We start from the raw sequence: 19,003 nt of genomic DNA, 5'->3' as shown, positions 1-19,003 counted from the left end.
TTGCGTCTTCCATTTTCGTCGCTATTTTGACGGACATTGTAAGGGTTAAGCGGTTTATTTTTGTGTATTTTATCAGGCGCCGCGGTATTTCTTAGTCAGTCCGCGCTGGTCACATTGACAGTTAAATTAATATAAAAAGGAAAATAATTTAATTTCATTACATATTTTTACGAGCGAATTACGAAAATGACGAAAGCCTAGCGCGATTGTGTGGTACACAACCAATTGAACTGAATCGTATCGAAACGAACGAACGGAGGAGGAGCAGGTGTCCGCCAGTTGGAGGAGCGACGAGGAGCGATGACGATGACCGCCTCGGATAAATACACGTACCAGCGGACCGTGTTGTGTTTGGCCCGCGTTCTGGCTGGGATTCAGCCGACTCCCTGGGAGAAGGTACATGTCCCAGTCCCATGTCACCCACTGGCCACCCAGTGCTCTGGAATTTCAGCCAGTTGCCCTGGCAATCGACTTTTCGCACTGACCTTGAGCGGCGACCATAAAACAGACATGCGTGGGTGTGGGTGTGGGTGCTCGGGGGGGTCGGTAAAGTTGTGGGTGCGGGGGTGTCTTTACATTTCGCAAAGACACCACTTGTAAACTGTTGTAATTCAGAAATACTTACTTCAGGAGGCATTAAACTAAAGGAAAAGGTTTCCACTAAATTATTCATTAAAAGTTTAATACTTGTAACATCAACTGTTGCCCTTTAAGAAGAAAAAACTATGTGCAGAAATACTTATTTTATTATATTTATTTTATATTAGACTACAATGCAAAAAGGTGCCAGTAAATTATTTTATTTAGTACCATTTAATCAATTATAGGTATAATTACTAACAAGACAGATAAGTCACAGTGCTCTATAATTTTTATAATTTAATAATCGTACCTTCAACGATAGCCCTATTTAAAGGGAAAGTATATTAGGTGTTTGGAATTGTGATGATGCAGAAAGGTCCCAGTAAATTATTTTATTTCGTACTTATTAGTTCAAATATAGTAAGAATTACTAACAAGGCAGATTGTCACAATGTTCTATAATCTTAAAAGGTTAATATTCATAACTGAAACTATTGCCCTATAAAAAGGAATAATATAATAACAATAATTTCTAGTTTTATTATAGTTTCATAGATTTTGCAGTTGGCAAATGAAAGACTATCCTAGTGAAACTAAACTATATACTTGATACACCTGTCTCATATATGGCTTCTTTTTAATTATTGCTTTTTCTGTCACAGGTGCTGACCCTGTTTCGCTATTGCCCGCAGGAGAATGCCGCCGGAGTCTTTTGCCTGGACACACGGGCCCAGGATGCGGTGATAGCCCTGGGTATCTACTATCTGGAGAGCGGCTGTCAGCACGAGGGCCAGATTGTGCCTTACTTACTCCGCCTGGCCAAGTGCCTGCCCAAGGCCGTCTGGATAGACGATGCGCGGAGCAGCAAGGTCGAACGTGGGTCTACGTCTATGTGGTTCATAGTTCATCGATTAATGATTTTGCATTTGCCAGGCATTCGCATTCCGTCGGCGGAAAAGTTTAGCTTCTGTTTGAACACCCTGCTCTCTGACATAGCGGCCAAGTGTCCGGATTCCCGCGAGGAGATCATCCTGAATCAAGTGGAAACGCTGGGTGCTCTGGCCAACATTGTGAAGTCGAGCAGGGACAGCAGCTCAGCACCGCCTCCGATTATCCTGTGCAAGGCGACGGTGCCGCTGCTCTTCGGTTTGGCCAGATCGATGGGTCGCTATGCCAGCAATGATCCTCCCCTGTTGTGTCGCATCTTTCCGCCCGAGCTGCTGCCCATCCAGCGGGGCGGTGGGCGCGACGGCACCGGATCGAGCAGCAGTGCCAGTGGCACCTGCGGCGGATCCTTCAGCAGCAGCGAACGCCTGGCGGCGGGCACACATCAATTCCGACCCATTATACCGCGTTCCATGTCGGGCAGTCTGGCGCAGGCCCAGAACCATGAGGATGCCAGGCACAGGTCGGCGGGAAAACAACAACAGCACCACCAACAGAAGCCCTCGCTGCACAGCTACTTCTCCGTGCCGTACGATCCACGGACGCACTTCTTCACACGCTACGGCTCCAGCTTCAATCAGTTTCCCAATATGCGCGTCTGCGAATCGCCCACAAAGGGTGGCCCACGACCGCTGTACCAAGTGCCACCGTTTCCCATCCAGCATCTGCAGACCATATTTGCGGTGTCCAAGAAACTCCTCACCAAGGACACGCTGGAGCATCTGGATGAGCAGGCCAGCGACATCTTCTCGCTGCACCAGATCAAGGGCTACTGCTACAAGAGTTTCTCGGAAACGCTGAACCTGGTTCTGGTCACCCTGCTGCGGGAATTGCTGCAGCACCAGGTCGACCTGCCCACCCCGTTCACCAAGGATGTGCAGGAGTTCGTCAAGCGGCTCTTCCTCAACGGGCAGACGGAGCTGCAGAACAAGCAGCAGGATCAGGAACGGGAGCGGCGGGAGGAGAACGGCATCGCGGTGGTCAACAAGTACAAGGTCAATGTGATGGCCAATGCGGCGTGCGTCGACCTCCTGGTTTGGGCCATTCGCGACGAAACGGGTAAGCGAAGATCCTCCACGTGCGATCGACATCGAATTCCAGCTCAACGCTACGGCATTAATGCAAATGCAAATGCAAAATGACTATCTAAGCAGCTATATGTATTGCAAAACAGATCGAAAGAGAGAGAGAGGGAAGTAGCACAGTTGATAGTCAGTGGGGGATGGCTAAAAATTACTTTTATTTCATTTTATATTAACACGTTTAGTATAAAACAATCGTTTTTAGCTTTGCAATTTGAAAGATTTTTGTTTTTTATTTTATACATTTTTTTTTTATTTATTTTACAATACATGTTTGAAGATCCTTTTGTATATTTCAATTATGATATATATTTATATTTTAAGTTAACAATCAATGAAATTTAGTTATTCCATTTCTTTTAATTAAATTTTAACTTAAAATTGTATATCTTCAAAATTCAAATACAATTCTAGGTAAAAATTGATTTTTTAAGGGATTTATTTAATACAATGTATAAAATGGTAATTTCAAAAAACTGGGGTTTTAGTTGTATAATTGTTTAAGTTAAACAATAAATACAATTTAACTTTACCTTACACCTCTCTCTTTCTTTAACTCGTTTTCAGTTATATCCCTTAATTTCTTTTAGTTTCTTATAGTTTTTTTTTTTAATTTTGTTTTTTTGGTGGCCGGAACCCGGAATATGGTTCAGTTGACGTCGACTATAATGTGCCATCCCTGCAGAATGGCTTGCAATTTTTATTGAAGAAAGGTCAAGAGAGCAGTGTAAACCCAACTAGTTTCGATTTTTATACCCACAAAACTGATCGTTAAGGGGGAAACTACAAGTGAAATGTAGAAAACTAATTCCCGTTTTACAAAATTGTCGAAATCTTTGATTTATTTGGCCGACTTGAGGTTTATACAGAAAATTTGTTAAGCCGTTGGTTTTCTCTGTGGTTTCCCCTCTTGAATGGACTACTTTATATTTTGGTTTTGTGTGTTTATTGTTAATTGCCTGGCCTTTGTTCGCTGCATGCTGCAACAACAGACCCACATCCTGCTCATCCTCTTTTTGTTCCTCGTTTCCTTGTTTGCAAACAGCTAAATGATGATGCCATTATAGTGAGTACTAATCCATTTCCCCGATAATCATCCCAAAACAGAGGCGGACAAGTTGTGTGGCCGGCTGTCGCAGAAACTGAACTTGGAGCTGAGTCACAAGATCGTGATGGATCACATGCCGCTGCTGATGGTGTGTCTGGAGGGTCTGGGCAAGCTGGCCCAGAAGTTTCCCAATATCGCTGGCACTTCGATATCGTATCTGCGCGATTTCCTGGTGGCTCCCAGTCCGATTTTGGGCAAACTGCATGACCATGCCATGCAATCGCTGGCCCAGCAGAAGAAGGAAAAGGAGCTGACCCCGTTTAAGATCGCCGTGCAGCACTCGGATTCGCGGACGGCGGTCGTTATCTACGGGGACAACCAGAAGCTGCCGGGCAGTGGAACCGGAAGAAGTGGTCACGCTGCCTTCGAGTCTCTCCGCGATGCGGCCATCGAGAATCTATCGATCGCCCTGCGAGCTGCCCACACCCTGGACCAGTTCTGTGTCCCAGCCTTGGTGGCCAACGTATCCAACCGGCTTTTCACGGCCGAAAAGTCAGGCAGGTGGGTGCACAATCTTGATCTGTTTGTCTATGTCTTTGGAATCATCAGTCAAGGAGTCAAAATTTATGTTTTGAGTATCCACTCGGATTCTTAAAGGCCAGAATGATTGTCAATACAAATTACTCACATACAAAAATCACCAATGATAAATATAAATTCTAAATTCTTAAATTATAAATTCTTTAAATATAAATTCTTAAGAAATCGAGAAAACCTATTGCTCATCAGCCCAGTCTTTAGAAATTAGCTAGACCTTCTTTAGATTGTTTTGCTTAAGAATTCGCGGCCATACACATTTGCATAAAGAAGAGACTATCAATGATCAAAAGAACTTACTTATTTCAATTATTTGTATTTAAATATAAAAATATCCCAAATTTATTTAATTATCCAAAATGACATTTCGTAGCTCCCAAATTGGAAAACTTAAGAATTCGCGTTCATACACAATTGCATAAAGAAGAGACTATTAATTATCTGAAAAACTTGCGATATATATTTTTTAAACTATTTTAATTTAAATATAGAAATAATGAAAATGTATCCCAACATTTTTTTGATCAGTTAGCTTTTCCAAAATGAAATTTCATAGCTCCAAAATTAAATGTTTGATTAGTTCAAGCCCATGATTATGATTCCAATGAGTTATTCATTTCGAAGCTGAGAATTTTAGTGTATAAGAGCTTGAAATACATCAAAAGATTGTCTCTAACCCATTGAACATTTCAGTGAATCGCAGGGGGAATGCCACAAATCCAACCTGGTTAGCCTAAACATCATTGTGATGCTGGGCCATGTGGCCGTGGCGCTGAAGGACACCTCGAAGACGACCCAGAACATCCTGCAGTTCTTCATCCAGCGCTTCTGCAAGGTGCCCTCGGAGCAGAACGCCCTGATAGTGGATCAACTGGGCTGCATGATCATTTCGCAGTGCGAAACGCATGTCTTCGATGAGATCATGAAGATGTTCTCGCGCGTGACCGTGCAATCGGCCTCGTTGGCCTACACATCGGATCCGGAGCACAGGAAGCAGTTCCATCACGTCTCGGATGCGGTGGTCAATGCACTGGGCAACATAGCGGCCAACATACAGGGCGATTCGGAGATGCTGGAGCTGCTGGGCAAGCTGCTGGAGCTGTTCGTGCAGATCGGTTTGGATGGCGAGCGCAGCTACGACAATACGCCGGGCGCCCAGAAGGCCAGCTCGCGGGCTGGCAATCTGGGCATGCTGATACCGGTGATTGCGGTACTGGTGCGCCGCCTGCCGCCGATCAAGAATCCCCGCCAGCGGCTGCACAAGCTCTTCAAGGACTTCTGGGCCTACTGCGTGGTGATGGGGTTCACGAATGCCCGGCTTTGGCCAGCGGACTGGTATCAGGGTGTGCAGCAGATAGCCGCCAAGTCGCCGCTGCTGATCTCGCAGACGGCCCACAAGTCGGATATGCGAGAGCTCAACTACACGCTGGCCATCAAGAGTGATTCGGTTAACGAGCTGCGCAGCCAGATCCTGGTCCTGCTGGAGCACTCCTCGGACAATGTGGCCACGGCCATCAACAAGCTCTCCTTTGCCCAGTGCACCTATCTGCTGAGCGTCTACTGGCTGGAGATGCTGCGCGTCGAGAACGCGGACGAGCCGAGTCTGGAGCCGATCATGAGCTACCTCTGCGACACGGCGCTCCAAAGGGACAAGACGGGCATCTGGCAGTGCGTCAAGTGGTATGGCTTATCTTTACTTTAACCACGGTATCCAAACGGTTTCGTATCCGTTATCCTTAACCGGTAACCGACAACCGACAACCGAAACATTAAGCAACCAGAATAATATTAATTTTTTTATAAGAAGTTGCAAAGCGTTCATAAGTAAATAAGTACTAGTAAAAAATGTAATGCTTCTACAAAATTCCAATATCTTATTCGCTCTAATTATTAACTTTTAATTTAGAAATATTATTTTAGCCGTAACGGTTACGCAACAGTAAAATTGGTTTTAACCGTAACAGTAACCGCAACCGACATTTAATTCGGTTTTGAACCCTGAATTTAACACTATCAAATGTAAGGCTTCTTCTATTTGTATTCTTGCAGCGTGGCCGACCAGGTCTTCGAGAAGTTCCGCAATGTGCTGTACGCCCACGACGAGATCCGGGAGAAGGTGCTGGAATCGCAGGCCACCCTGCTGCTGGTCTACTTCAACCACATCCACAAGCCCATCCAGGTGGTGGCCGACCAGTATCTCTCCTTCCTGGTCGATCGTTTTCCCCACCTGCTCTGGAATCGGCGCGTGCTGTGGTGCATGCTGGACATCCTGCAGCTGCTGGCCTACTCGCTGAGCCTGGATCCCAACGAGGAGACGCCCACACTGCGGGTGGTTTCCACGCCGTACACGCTGCAGTTGATGGACTCACTGCCGGCGAGGGAGCTGCGCCTGAAGGACTTTGCCGATCGGTGCCAGGGCATCGTGAACGAGGCCATGAAGTGGGCGCCCCGATCCACGCGCTCCCACCTGCAGGAGTACCCCAATCAGATACCCACCCCCGTGCTGGCCCATCACAGTGGCTTGGCCCTGGCCTTCGATTCGGTGGTCAGCAGCAGTGCCCTGCACACGGGCGGCACCATGAGCAAGCGGCCCAGTTGCGTCAACTCCGACACACCAAGATTCGTATCGGTTCTCTGCCTGAGGAGCAAATACGCCGGCGAGATTAGCGGCCTGCTGTCCGTGCTCAGCGAGAAGGACAAGGCCGGCCTGGCGGATCGACTGGTCAGCGATGTGTGGGAGGCCTGTGCCGAGAAGAGCGATGCCCGCCACCGTGGAGCTCTGTGGCGGGCCACTGCCTATCTGATCATCTGCTCGGAGATCGATAGGAAACTGCTGCATGCGGTGGCCAGTTCGCAGCTGGAGCTGTTCACCGAATCGGCCATGGAGACGGCCGTGGAGTGCTGGCAATGGGTGCTGACGGCACGGCAGGATCTGGAGCTGTGCTTCATCCAGGAGATGGTCAGTGCCTGGCAGACGACCTTCGAGAAGCGCATGGGCCTGTTTGCCTGGGAAACGGAGGTGACCAACCCGCTGGCCGCCTACGAGGGCTGCAAGCTGGTCAGCAAGCCCATTCTTATCACCCCCCACTTGATTTGGCTGCAGTTGCTCTCCGAAATGGTGGACACCGCCAAGTACTGCAATCGCGATAAGGTCGAGATGTTCTGCCTGCTGCTGCACCGATGTCTTCCCATACTGAAGAGCAGCCGGCAGAATCGCCAGGTGTCCACGGTGGGCTGTCGCTTCAAGCTGCTGCAGTGCGGTCTGTCGCTGCTGCAGGGCAATACCATACCCAAATCGCTGGCGAGGAATATACTGCGCGAGCGCATCTACTCCAATGCCTTGGACTACTTCTGCGGACCGCCCACTTGTCCGAATCAGAGTCGAGAGCAGCTGCTGGAGGACATAATGATACTGCTCAAGTTCTGGCAGACCATGCGCAGCGAAAAGAAGCACCTCGTGACCTCCGAAGTGGGTGACTATGATCTGACCAACGCCTCCGTGAGCTCCACGCAAATGCTGGCGGTGAGGAACAACCCGGAGACGGCATCCCTGATCAGTGGCAGTGGATTGGCCAACGATTACACCCGCTCCATGAGTGCCAGTGGCAATGCCGTCGGCATGGGCATGGGCGTGGCAGGTGGTGGTAGCAGCAGTGGCTGGTACAACACCATTCCGCACTCCACGTCCACCCTGTCGAAGCGCTCGAATCGCTCCAAGCGGCTGCAGTACCAGAAGGATTCGTACGACAAGGACTACATGAAGAAACGCAACCTGATCCTGGAGCTGCTGGCCGTCGAGCTGGAGTTCCTCATCACCTGGTACAATCCCAACTGTCTGCCCGATCTTATAGTGCCAGGTGAGTAGAGTTCACCGTCATATGCATGTCTATTCAGTCTATAAAAGCCAGAGATTTGGTATATTCTAGCTATGCCTACACAGCTCAAGTTGATTTCAAAATTTCTTTCTGAGTCAAGGTATATGCCAATTATTGGCCGGTATATGTTAATATCTAACGTCACACCAAAAAGTACCCAAATTGAACCAGTATTTTAGAAGTTATAGGAAAATATTGAATTATGACGTCACTGCATATTTGATAATCGGAGTTCTTATATTAGAGAGAGCCAAAAAGCGCCGTTAGCTTATTGTGTTGACCTTAAAGCTCGGTAGATAATGCCACCTAAAACCAAATAGCTTTCTGGGCATATATTTATTTAAAAACTGACTGAGCAATCGGTAACTAATAGTCGGATACTCGACTCTGGTTTTTAATAACCATATCGATTTCGAATAATAATAATATTTATACTTTAATACTAATAATGTTAGTTACGCTTCCCACTTATATGAAACTTAAACTATCCCTTTTCAATTTCGCTTTAAAGGTGAGGAGCAGATCACGGAGTGGCGAAACCGGCCATACAAACCGAACGTCTGGCGGGACTACGCCCGTCTCGCCTGGTGCTACAACCCAGCACTGGCCGTCTTCCTGCCGCAGCGCATCAAGAATGCGGAGATCATCGACGAGGAGGTGTCGCGACTGGTCTGCTCCGATCCCATAGCGGTGTGCCACATCCCCGAGGCACTGAAGTACCTGTGCACCACCAAGAACCTGCTGCAGGAGAGTCCGGATCTGGTGTACATCCTGTCCTGGTCGCCGGTGACGCCCATCCATGCGCTGGCCTACTTCTCGCGGCAGTATCCATCGCATCCGCTCACGGCCCAGTATGCCGTGAAGACGCTCTCCTCGTATCCGGCGGAATCGGTGCTGCCGTATATTCCACAGCTGGTTCAGGCCCTGCGGCACGACACCATGGGCTATGTGGTGGAGTTCATCAAGAACATCTCGCGGAGATCGCAGATTGTGGCGCACCAGCTGATATGGAACATGCAGACGAACATGTACATGGACGAGGACCAGCAGCACAGGGATCCCAATCTGTACGAGGCACTCGATCAGCTGTCGCAAAGTATTATCGCCTCGTTCTCGGGCGCCGCCAAGCGGTTCTACGAGCGGGAATTCGATTTCTTTGGCAAAATAACGGCCGTCTCCGGTGAGATTCGGTCGTTTGCCAAGGGCATTGAGCGGAAGAACGCGTGTCTGGCGGCGCTGAGCAGGATCAAGGTGCAGGGCGGCTGCTATCTGCCCTCCAATCCGGAGGCCATGGTCCTGGACATCGACTACAGCAGCGGCACGCCCATGCAGAGTGCGGCCAAGGCGCCGTATTTGGCCAGGTTCCGGGTGTATCGATGCGGCATCACGGAACTGGAGACACGTGCCATGGAGGTGTCCAACAATCCGGTACGATAAAAATTGGTTAGAAGTTCACAACACATTTCCGACTCTATAACGTAAATATATCTTCGATTAGCTTAGCCATTTCCGTATTTTTCTATGCCTTGTCTAAGCTTGTCGAGGGTATTTTCCTTTTTTGTTAAAATCCTCCCCAACTTCTCACTCTTTCCTTTGGACAGAATTCCCAGGAGGATGCAAAGATGACGCTGGGCGTGGAGTCCTGGCAGGCGGCCATCTTCAAGGTGGGCGACGATGTGCGCCAGGACATGCTGGCCCTGCAGGTGATCACCATCTTCAAGAGCATCTTCCAGCAGGTGGGACTCGACTTGTTTCTGTTCCCCTATCGCGTGGTGGCCACCGCTCCAGGGGTGAGTCCTTACTGCCTTACTTTGGTCCCTGAGGATCCTAATTGGACTTCAATCGATTCCAGTGCGGCGTGATCGAGTGCGTGCCGAATGCCAAGTCGCGGGATCAGCTCGGCCGACAGACGGACAGTGGACTGTCCGAGTACTTCCTGCATCAGTATGGCGACGAGAGCTCCAAGGAGTTCCAGGCGGCGCGGGCGAACTTTGTGAAATCCATGGCCGCCTACTCGCTGATTGGCTATCTGCTTCAGATCAAGGATCGGCACAATGGCAACATCATGATCGACAAGGATGGCCACATCATACACATCGGTGAGCTGCACTTTAGCGATTCATTCAGTTCTTTTTACCAAAGTTTAACAAGTAATGTTAAGGAAATTCCTTTTTTTAATCGGTAACTCCCAGAAAAATATGCTACTTTCGGGAATACATATGTTTAACGAAAACTGTTTTAAACGATCAATATGTTATCTAAAAGTGAATTAATTAAATACGTTCAAAAGTAGTTAAAAAAACCCATTATAGTATATTTAAAAATGATGTTAACAAAATATTTTATGAGTAAATGTCCTTTTTCTGATTTTGTTTTGAGGTCAACAAAATTGTAGTGAAATTAATCTTCAAAAGATTATTTAAATAATTCTGTATAAACTAGTCTTTAGTCGAAGGATTTATAAAAATATGCATTTTTCAAGATTTTGGATTTCTTTGATTTCCACTTATAAAAAACGGTTGCTTATTTTGATAAGGTTTTAATCTTATGATAAGGTTTTAATCTCCTACTTTTCTCCTCGTTTTCTTACAGATTTTGGCTTTATGTTCGAGTCTTCGCCAGGTGGCAATATCGGCTTTGAGCCCGATATGAAGCTAACCGACGAGATGGTCATGATCATGGGCGGCAAGATGGACTCGCCGGCCTTCAAGTGGTTTAGCGAGCTGTGCGTGCAGGCCTTCCTCGCCGTGCGCCCGTACCAGGATGCGATTGTGTCCCTGGTCTCCCTGATGCTGGACACCGGACTGCCATGTTTCCGGGGACAGACGATCAACCTGCTGAAGCAGCGATTCGTGGCCACCAAGAATAACAAGGAGGCAGCCGCCCACATGCTGGCTGTCATCCGCAACTCGTACCAGAACTTCCGCACGCGTACCTACGATATGATCCAGTACTACCAGAACCAGATACCCTACTAAAATCCTACTACCAAGTACAGGCGCCTCTTGTTCATTGTTGTTGTTGGCCAAAAGACACTTGAGAAAAATCCACAAAACTCCAAACCGCAAATCTACAAAACAGAAAAATACCCTATTCGTATTATATTGATGATGTTTCGTTGCCGCACCCGTATTCGTATTCCTTAACCCGCACTTTCCGAGTGTGGTGTATATCTTCTTTGTTTCGCGTACTTATAAGATGTTGAACTTTTTCCAAGATTTTACGACTCATATATACGTTATAAAATATTTATAAATATTAAATCAATTATAGGGCAATATGTTATACAATGGTAAAAATATGTTATTTAATGGGAAATGGAAAACCTTTTTTTGTGGTTCTTGACAATTTAATAGTTTTTCTTGGGAAATAAAATATTTTGGTCTTGATTTAACTGAATAATGTGATAGAAGGAAAAATAAAAATATATAAATCTTAAATTTATCTCAAGCTAAATCATTCAATTTGTTAATCTTTTTGTACTTTAAAGTTTATTTACTGTGAGAGTATCACAAAAGTTAATAATAAGGGGAAACTACATACGTAGCGAAATTGTTTGCATGTCCAAAATTTATTACTTTTATCAGTAGTAGCTGCAGAACAAAATTTTATTTTAAAATTTTCCATATTATGTCAGGATCAATGGTACGAAATAATAATTTATTAAGCTTTAAAGAAGGTTAAAATCAAATCGGAGATCATTTCAATAACAAATTTAACGATTGAACTGCCAACCAGTGTTGCCAGTCTACCATCCGGCAAACCGATAACTAGCACTCCGTCACAGAGTTATCGAAAAGGCATAGACTTTTCGATAATACTTATTTTCTGGGTTTTTTTTTAGGATCAAACGGTCACACAATACGCTTGACAGTCGGCCACACTATTGTGTTATCGATAACGATAACAGATATATACAGATCTTGTTGTAAGTAAAAAAACTCGAAAAGAAAAGTTAAATAAAGTAATTAATTAGTAAACGCTGCGACAAATAAGTGCCAAAAAGTTCTCGTACAAACGGAAACACACTGAAAGCAAAAAAAGTGCCGCAACATACGGGAGTTTTCCCACATTTTCGTCCCCCACTTTTTTTGTGCGAAGCGAGTGTGAAAGGTACATATATACGGAAGCAAGGTGTAGCAAAAGACGAAAAAGCGTGTTTGTGTGTGTGTTGAGTAAAAGAAAGCAATCGAAAAAACGAATTAAAACGCATGATAAAACGAAAACGAAATGAAAAAAAGAGAAGCGTATATATTAAAGCAAAAAAACACATGAAAACGAATCTAACATTAAACATTTTTTCGAAATACGCCGCTCTCTCAACGTGTGCCTGTGTTTGTGTATGTATATGTATGCGAGTGTGCGTTCGTCTTTTTTCACCCCATGCGTGTTGCTTTTTTTTATTGTGTGTGCGTTTGATTTGCCAAAGAAATGGTGAAAATTCTTGAGAAATTAAAACTGGAAAATTGCGATTTATTTTTTGTAGTACATTGCACACACACACACATTGCAAGCCGAGGAAATTGCGTTACACAAGCACACCCGCTGCTTCTGTCGACGTCGCTGCCCAGAACCTCCGCTGTGGTGAACAAGTGTACGTGTGTCGTGTCCGTGTGTGTGTGTGTCGCGTGTCTCTCTCTGCGTGTGTGTGTGGGTGTGCGTGCTTCAATAATCTAATAAATTTTTTTCGAGTGTTGCAATCCAGCGAAATAAAACAACAAATAATACTAAAGTAACAACAAAATAAATAAAGAAATTGTTGCAATAAGCAAACAAACAGACTCGCGAAAAACGAAAACTAACGAAACTGCAGCTAAACTGCTCCTCTACGCTTGCGTCGACGTCGACTGCGCAGCCAGCGCACAGTGGATCGAAAAGGCAAGTGAATAAATTACTAAGAATCTACAATTCTAAGGAATTAATAGGATCCAATGCAGGTTCGAAACAGTTAAATTTCACTGCATCAAACTACAATGATTAAAAAAAAACATACTTTGCTAAAACAAAAAAAATAAACATTTATATTTATTAAGTATAAATATTAAAAAAACTTATATAATTTGTTCATTATATTAAACTTTAAACTCTTGAGAAACTCTTGAAATTTTCAAAAACTTAAGAAAAACGTTTTTGTATTACAATCAGGTTTTTTTTTGTTTATATTTTAATTCTTTTTTATTCCAGACGATTTTATCACGATATGTAATATTATTTGAGTAAATTTTGATGCATTATTTAATAACCTAATGAGTTCTGGGGCTTTAGAATAAAATGTTGATTCTCAATATGAATTATTTTAATTGCTTTGCCAGATTAATTCATTAAAAAATTACGCTTTTTAGGTTACCAACACAATTTTCACATAAAAGATATTTTTAAGATATTAAGGCAAATAATACAAAAAAGAAGAAGAATATAAAGAAAAGAGAAATTCAGTCAGAGAAGTGCGTCAAGTGATTTTCACATAAAAGATATTTTTAAGATATTAAGGCAAATAATACAAAAAAAGAAGAAGAATATAAAGAAAAGAGAAATTCAGTCAGAGAAGTGCGTCAAGTGATTTTTTCGCGACTTGTGGGGTGGGACATTACTCATTTGACACGATAATTGATTGTACAGGGAATGTTCCATACCAATCATTTTTTCCAATGTCATTTTTTCAAAAAATTATCCAAACCAAATTTGTGTTACTTAAATTCAACAACAAATCGAATTTTCTACCTCAAATTATTAAGACATCCAGTTTTTTCAAAGAGTGCCAATGTTTGTTTAAAAATCATATGAAAAAAATTTTTTTCAAAAAGAACTAACTGAGGAAAAAAAATTAACATTTATTTAAAGGGCTTATAAACCTATTTTTTCTACTTAATTCCCTTTATTCTGTCTCCACTGTATTTATTTTTGACCCACTATGTCTGACAGCGTCGGCGTCTATGGCGACGTTCCATAAAATTAACAGCCTGCCGGTCAAAGGAATTTAAATTAAATAAAACGAAATTGGTGCGAAAACTCTTTGTGTGTCGCGTTGCGTCTTATTGTTATTTTTTTTTGCTTTATTGTTGTTTGTATCGGGTTGAATATCATTATTTTGACTGCAAAGTGCAACGTTTGCACTGAAAGTGACATTGAAAATAACGACAATAAATAAACACTAAGGTACACACACATGCGTGAGGAGAGTTAAGGCTTAAAGATTTTGTGTCATATTTACTTCTCATAGCTTACAAGGGAGTTATGGATAAAAAGAATTAGAAATGTATTTATTCAGTACATAAACGAGCGCTCACTTTAGCAATTTAAAGACAGGAACAACCAAAAAAACTAAAAACAATTTATTATATTTTTTAATTTTAATTTCTTGACTAATAATTTACATGCAAATTGTATTACAAACTTAAATTGGCCTACGCCATTTGTTTTCAATTTTCAATATATTGTATGCAGATCGATTGGATTATTTTGTTCTAATAAAAAAAATGAAAATTACTTCTAATCTTTGTTTGCCATTACAGTTTTAAAACATTTCTCCAAAAACATTTTTTTTGCTCACAAATTTTTACATTTTAATGAAGATCGTGCGATGCATTTTCGAGGTTTCTTTTAGAAAATGAGGTTTTCTTTAGCAAATGACTTCGCAATAACTGTAAGCCTGCTGACTGCAAGGGTATGAGTGGAAGTGGTATGGGCCTATGAGAAGAGAGAGAGAATGGGCACTATTGCATGCTATGCGGCTGCACGACATCAACATCCCCATCCATACATATGCACACCAACGCCCACGAACTTTGCAGGAACACGCACACACATATACAAACACACACAAACAAATTAATCCCAGAGTTGTCCACTTCCTGTGCACGTGTGCATGTCTCGCCTGGCAACGCCACGGAAAAAAGTTAGAGAAAACCACCAAAAAAGAATTTCAAAAAAACGGTAAACGAAGCAGTTTGATTAAAGTCGGAGTTCTCTTGCACAGCTGTTTTCTGCCACTCACACACATTTGCTTCGGTTTTTGTGTTTCGTTGGCAACACTTTCACGATACATGTGAATATTCGTTGGCAAGTGTGTGTGTGATGTCCTTCGCCTGCGCGTGACATTCCGATACATTGTACACAATTTGCACGCCGCCAACGGCTTATCGATTATTCCATTCATCATTGTAACTGTTCTTAGATTTGCTGCTACACTTTAAATTCCTTAAGCCATACAAATATTAGATTTTTACAAACTTGAAATATCTTTTGACTATTTTACCTTTTGTCTTATGACAAACTATCGATTGCAAAAAGTAATTCCAGCGATAACTAAGATTTGATTTCTGTAAAATCTTTTTCATTTATTGGAGATGGAGTATTTTGTCTCGTAATTTGTGCATTTTAAACAAGTAATTACATTTTGCTGGTGGAAATTATTTTTTGTTTAATTATTTTTTTGTATCTTACGATTTTCAAATATTGAAAAATAAGTATTGTTTTGCAAAGAGAGAGCTTTTTTGGCGGGAAGAATGCAGGGTTGATATAATATTGCAATCAGTAATCGATTGCAGTTGACATTTTGGGTTGGACAGTGTTGTAAAACGGTAGCAGCAGCACTAGTTGCGTTGCGTCGCAGTCGCTGCGCTGTCGAATTCGACATCCTTGCGGCTCCTTTCTGCGCTCCTGTTACCTCTTTCTCTCGCTCTCTTTTAGCCACTATTTTTCTCTTTGGCACTTTCCCCGGACTGTCTCTCAGTTTTCCTTTGCTTTTCCCGTTTGGTTCGTCAGTCTAATTCTGCCAGCAGCGGGCTCAAAATCAATGCGAATTTTCCGCGACGCCGTTTTCCACGTTTTTTATGCTCGGTTTTTTGCCCGAGCGGTTTGACTTACTTTATTTTCAAATTTTAATTTTTGTTCCATAAACTCGTATATGTTGGCCAAAATCAGCTGATTAAAATTACGTAATTGTGTGTGTGTGTCACGTGCGTTTGCTCTCTCAAGCGTGAGTGTGTGTAGGTGCTGCGATTATGTGGGTGTGACGACTGGGGAAATTCAAAATTTGCATTTTTTAAGCCGGCAATTGTAACCTCTTTAGAGTAATATTGTTTTTACCCAAGAGAAAACTTCTTCGAAAACTTTTTTTTGGTGTTTTTGTGTGTGTGTCACGTGTTTTTCACTAAGGCTTTAAAAAATACAAAACCAAGTACAGTAAGTTTTAAAATTAAGTCTATAATATATTGTTTAATTATGGGTTTGCAAATATTGCTATGATTTTCCTTAAAAGAGCTGAAAAACCTTGAAACGTTTATTAAAAATCTAAGAAACCAAAACGTTTGTAAAAATACAGATTTGGTACAACAAAGGGTTCATTTTTAATGTCGTAAAATGTTAATAGCTATTTAAAAACTCTTTTTGGTTTAGTTTTCTATATTAATGTGATGTTAAAAGCAGCAAGCCAAAATGTTTTAAAAAATGTAGTGAAGGGGGGCTATAAAAGCCGCATGGATTGTATAAAAATCGTTGTGGCCTGAAACTAAGGTTTGTCACGCATCGCGATCACTGATCTCAGAGCGACTAAAACCGAATAAAAAATCCCCTTCAGAGTAATCTATGAACACTTTTTGTTATCTACTGATACAATCGAAATGAAAATGGCTTATGGTTCTTGGTATTGTTTTAAATTTTTTCGAAACAAAAGCATGAAGTGCGAAATACAAAAAAAAGATTTAAAACTCCCATACATATACATACATACTAGGGGCATACAATCGATAAGATTATGGTTGTGTTCTTTGTTGTTCAATTTTATACAGGCGTATGTGTATATCATTATTTGATATTGCTTACTGGGTTCTTCCATTGATTCTTTGTTATAGAGAAGGAATATATAGAAATGAGTAAGACATTATTGGACTGACAGGTGTTGCAAAAAGGGAAAGGGTAGATTAGTAGATAGTCTATAGGAATACACTTATAATCTATGAAAATAATGTACAAAGTTGTAAGAAATGAGAGATATATGGAACTAGTAAAAAAAAAAAACCCTCATAAAAGAACTCGCAATTTTGAACATCTAGCAGTACCTATTTTTCGCAAGGTTTTCAAAATGTCATTTTTATTAATTCAAATATTATTAAATAAATTCGTTTTCAAAGTTTTTAAACATTTTACAGGCTACATTTCTGGGGGCCAGAATAATTGTTCAAATGTTTACAAAATAAGTTCAACCCGCTTAGTGTAAGCTGAAAGTTAAGTTAGCCAACTATAAGCCAGAGTTTCTACAGTCGATAGACAATAACATTACTTGTTTTTGGGTGGCCGAGAAATGGGAGAAGGAAAAGTAATGAAAATAATAAGAATCAACATGCAAATGCCAATTTATACGTTTTGCTCGAAAATTTCTTTGGTTGTGTGGGGCGCGTGTATCAATAAATAAAATCAACTAAAAATACATGTGAAAAGCACGCGAAAATAGCCGGCAAACAGCAACAACCAATTAAAAAGAAAAAGACTGGTCGAAATGCGGTCGAAAGCGGGAAAAATTATGACGCGTTTGCAACTTTTGTGCGAAGGCGTTAGGACACCGCCCCCTTTTGCAAAAAAACAATCTCCACTGGCGACACTTTTGGAGCACACTGGGTTCAAAATCCAAATTTACTGGCATAAATTTATTTTTTTGTTGTTTTTTCCTTGGACCCATTCGCACACAACTCTCTCATATTTAACACTTTGGGTAAAGTTTATAACGATTTCTGACTTTGGCTGTATGTAAATTGCCAAGAAATTTTATATCTTAGAATTTAAAAAGAAAACAAAATGTTAAAAATATGCTTTTTTTCTCAGGGCTCATACCACTAATAACTATAAAAAGATCCAAGTTTTAAGTTTTTATCTTAATTATAACACTGAATTTGGATTGGAGACCAGTGTGCAGTAGGTCCTCGAAAAAGTGGAAAGCGAAAAAAATGGGGAGTTTATATAAAGAAGAAATCGTTACCGAAAGGGTACGTTACGATATTTTATACTTACATATATGGCCAAATTTTAAATTCAATTAAGCGAACTCAAGGTAATTGAACTGCCAATAGTTTAATGGCTCTGGAAAACAACTGAACCAAAAACAATCAAATGCATTGACAAGGTAAAATCACGGAGAAAAATTTTCTAACATTGTAAAAACTACTTAAGCTTGAACAAAATAAAATATTAAAAAACCGAAAGAACAAAGTTGATATATGTAGAATATAAAAAATAAAAACTAATTTGTGTTTTTATAAATTAAAGTACTATTTTTGAACATAGTAACTTTAATATTTATATAATAAGCAGTTTTTTAAACTTTTCGTAAGGTTTATTAATAGACGACCAACTTACTTCAGTTCATATTTTTTCGCTGTCTATATAATTAAAAACAATTTGTGGGGATGGGTTTTAGAGAAGGGGCTCTCGTCACCCGCTCACTGTGCTAATACATACATCCCCTCAACCTTTTCCGCCTGCCTTTTGGTGCTGCCAAAATGTTTGCCTTGACGCTTTTAACCTTGATGGATTCGCTTTGGAGGCGGTGGGTGGTGTCAGAGTGGGGGAAATGTTTGCTGCTAAAATGCTATAGCATACTTTCTGGAGTGCGGCTACAAACACACACACACACACACACTTACACATACACAGAAACATGGCACCCCTCGGGTGTGCATTGATTTTCCTATTTTCCTTATATTTTCCTTGATTCTGTTGTGTATTTAGTCATCTTTTTGGGGTTGCCAGGCAGCCGCAATGCTCACAATGGGCCCTCTGTTGCCCTCTGACCCCTCCGATCGATACATTTATAAAGCCCCGCCAAGCATCATTAAAAAATATGTGATGACGATATATATTCCTTTGATATTTCAATGATC

General features: G+C 42.0%; 2 protein-coding genes across 5 annotated transcripts in view; both read left to right on the top strand.

The window, feature by feature from the left end:
• Positions 1-96: 96 nt before the first annotated feature.
• On the top strand, positions 97-11,569 carry LOC108136267 (phosphatidylinositol 4-kinase alpha). 2 transcript variants are annotated; one of them, XM_017257326.1, is made up of 11 exons: positions 97-396; positions 1,245-1,458; positions 1,516-2,586; positions 3,263-3,322; positions 3,717-4,218; positions 4,948-5,934; positions 6,304-8,111; positions 8,641-9,557; positions 9,731-9,919; positions 9,982-10,228; positions 10,722-11,569. In XM_017257326.1, the coding sequence occupies exons 1-11, from the start codon at positions 301-303 to the stop codon at positions 11,105-11,107; spliced, it is 6,477 nt and encodes a 2,158-aa protein (XP_017112815.1). In that variant the 5' UTR covers positions 97-300; the 3' UTR covers positions 11,108-11,569. The 2 variants fall into 2 exon arrangements, with proteins under 2 accessions (XP_017112815.1, XP_017112816.1); XM_017257327.1 differs by lacking the exon at positions 3,263-3,322.
• Positions 11,570-11,977: 408 nt separating this feature from the next.
• LOC108136205 (protein kinase shaggy) overlaps positions 11,978-19,003 on the top strand; it is a 54,096-nt gene continuing 47,070 nt past the window's right edge. The window contains exon 1 of one of the 3 annotated variants that reach the window (XM_017257209.2): positions 11,978-12,057. The gene's annotated coding sequence lies outside the window, so the exon portion shown is untranslated. Of the gene's footprint in view, positions 12,243-19,003 lie in introns of all 3 variants that reach the window. The other 2 variants (XM_017257211.2, XM_041709569.1) reach the window with 2 other exon arrangements.

This window comes from Drosophila elegans, unplaced genomic scaffold, assembly GCF_018152505.1.
Source record: "Drosophila elegans isolate 14027-0461.03 unplaced genomic scaffold, ASM1815250v1 contig_149, whole genome shotgun sequence".
Taxonomy (NCBI): domain Eukaryota; kingdom Metazoa; phylum Arthropoda; class Insecta; order Diptera; family Drosophilidae; genus Drosophila; species Drosophila elegans.
The sequence above is the reverse complement of the archived record's forward strand: the minus strand, read 5'-3'. Positions and strand labels throughout refer to the sequence as shown.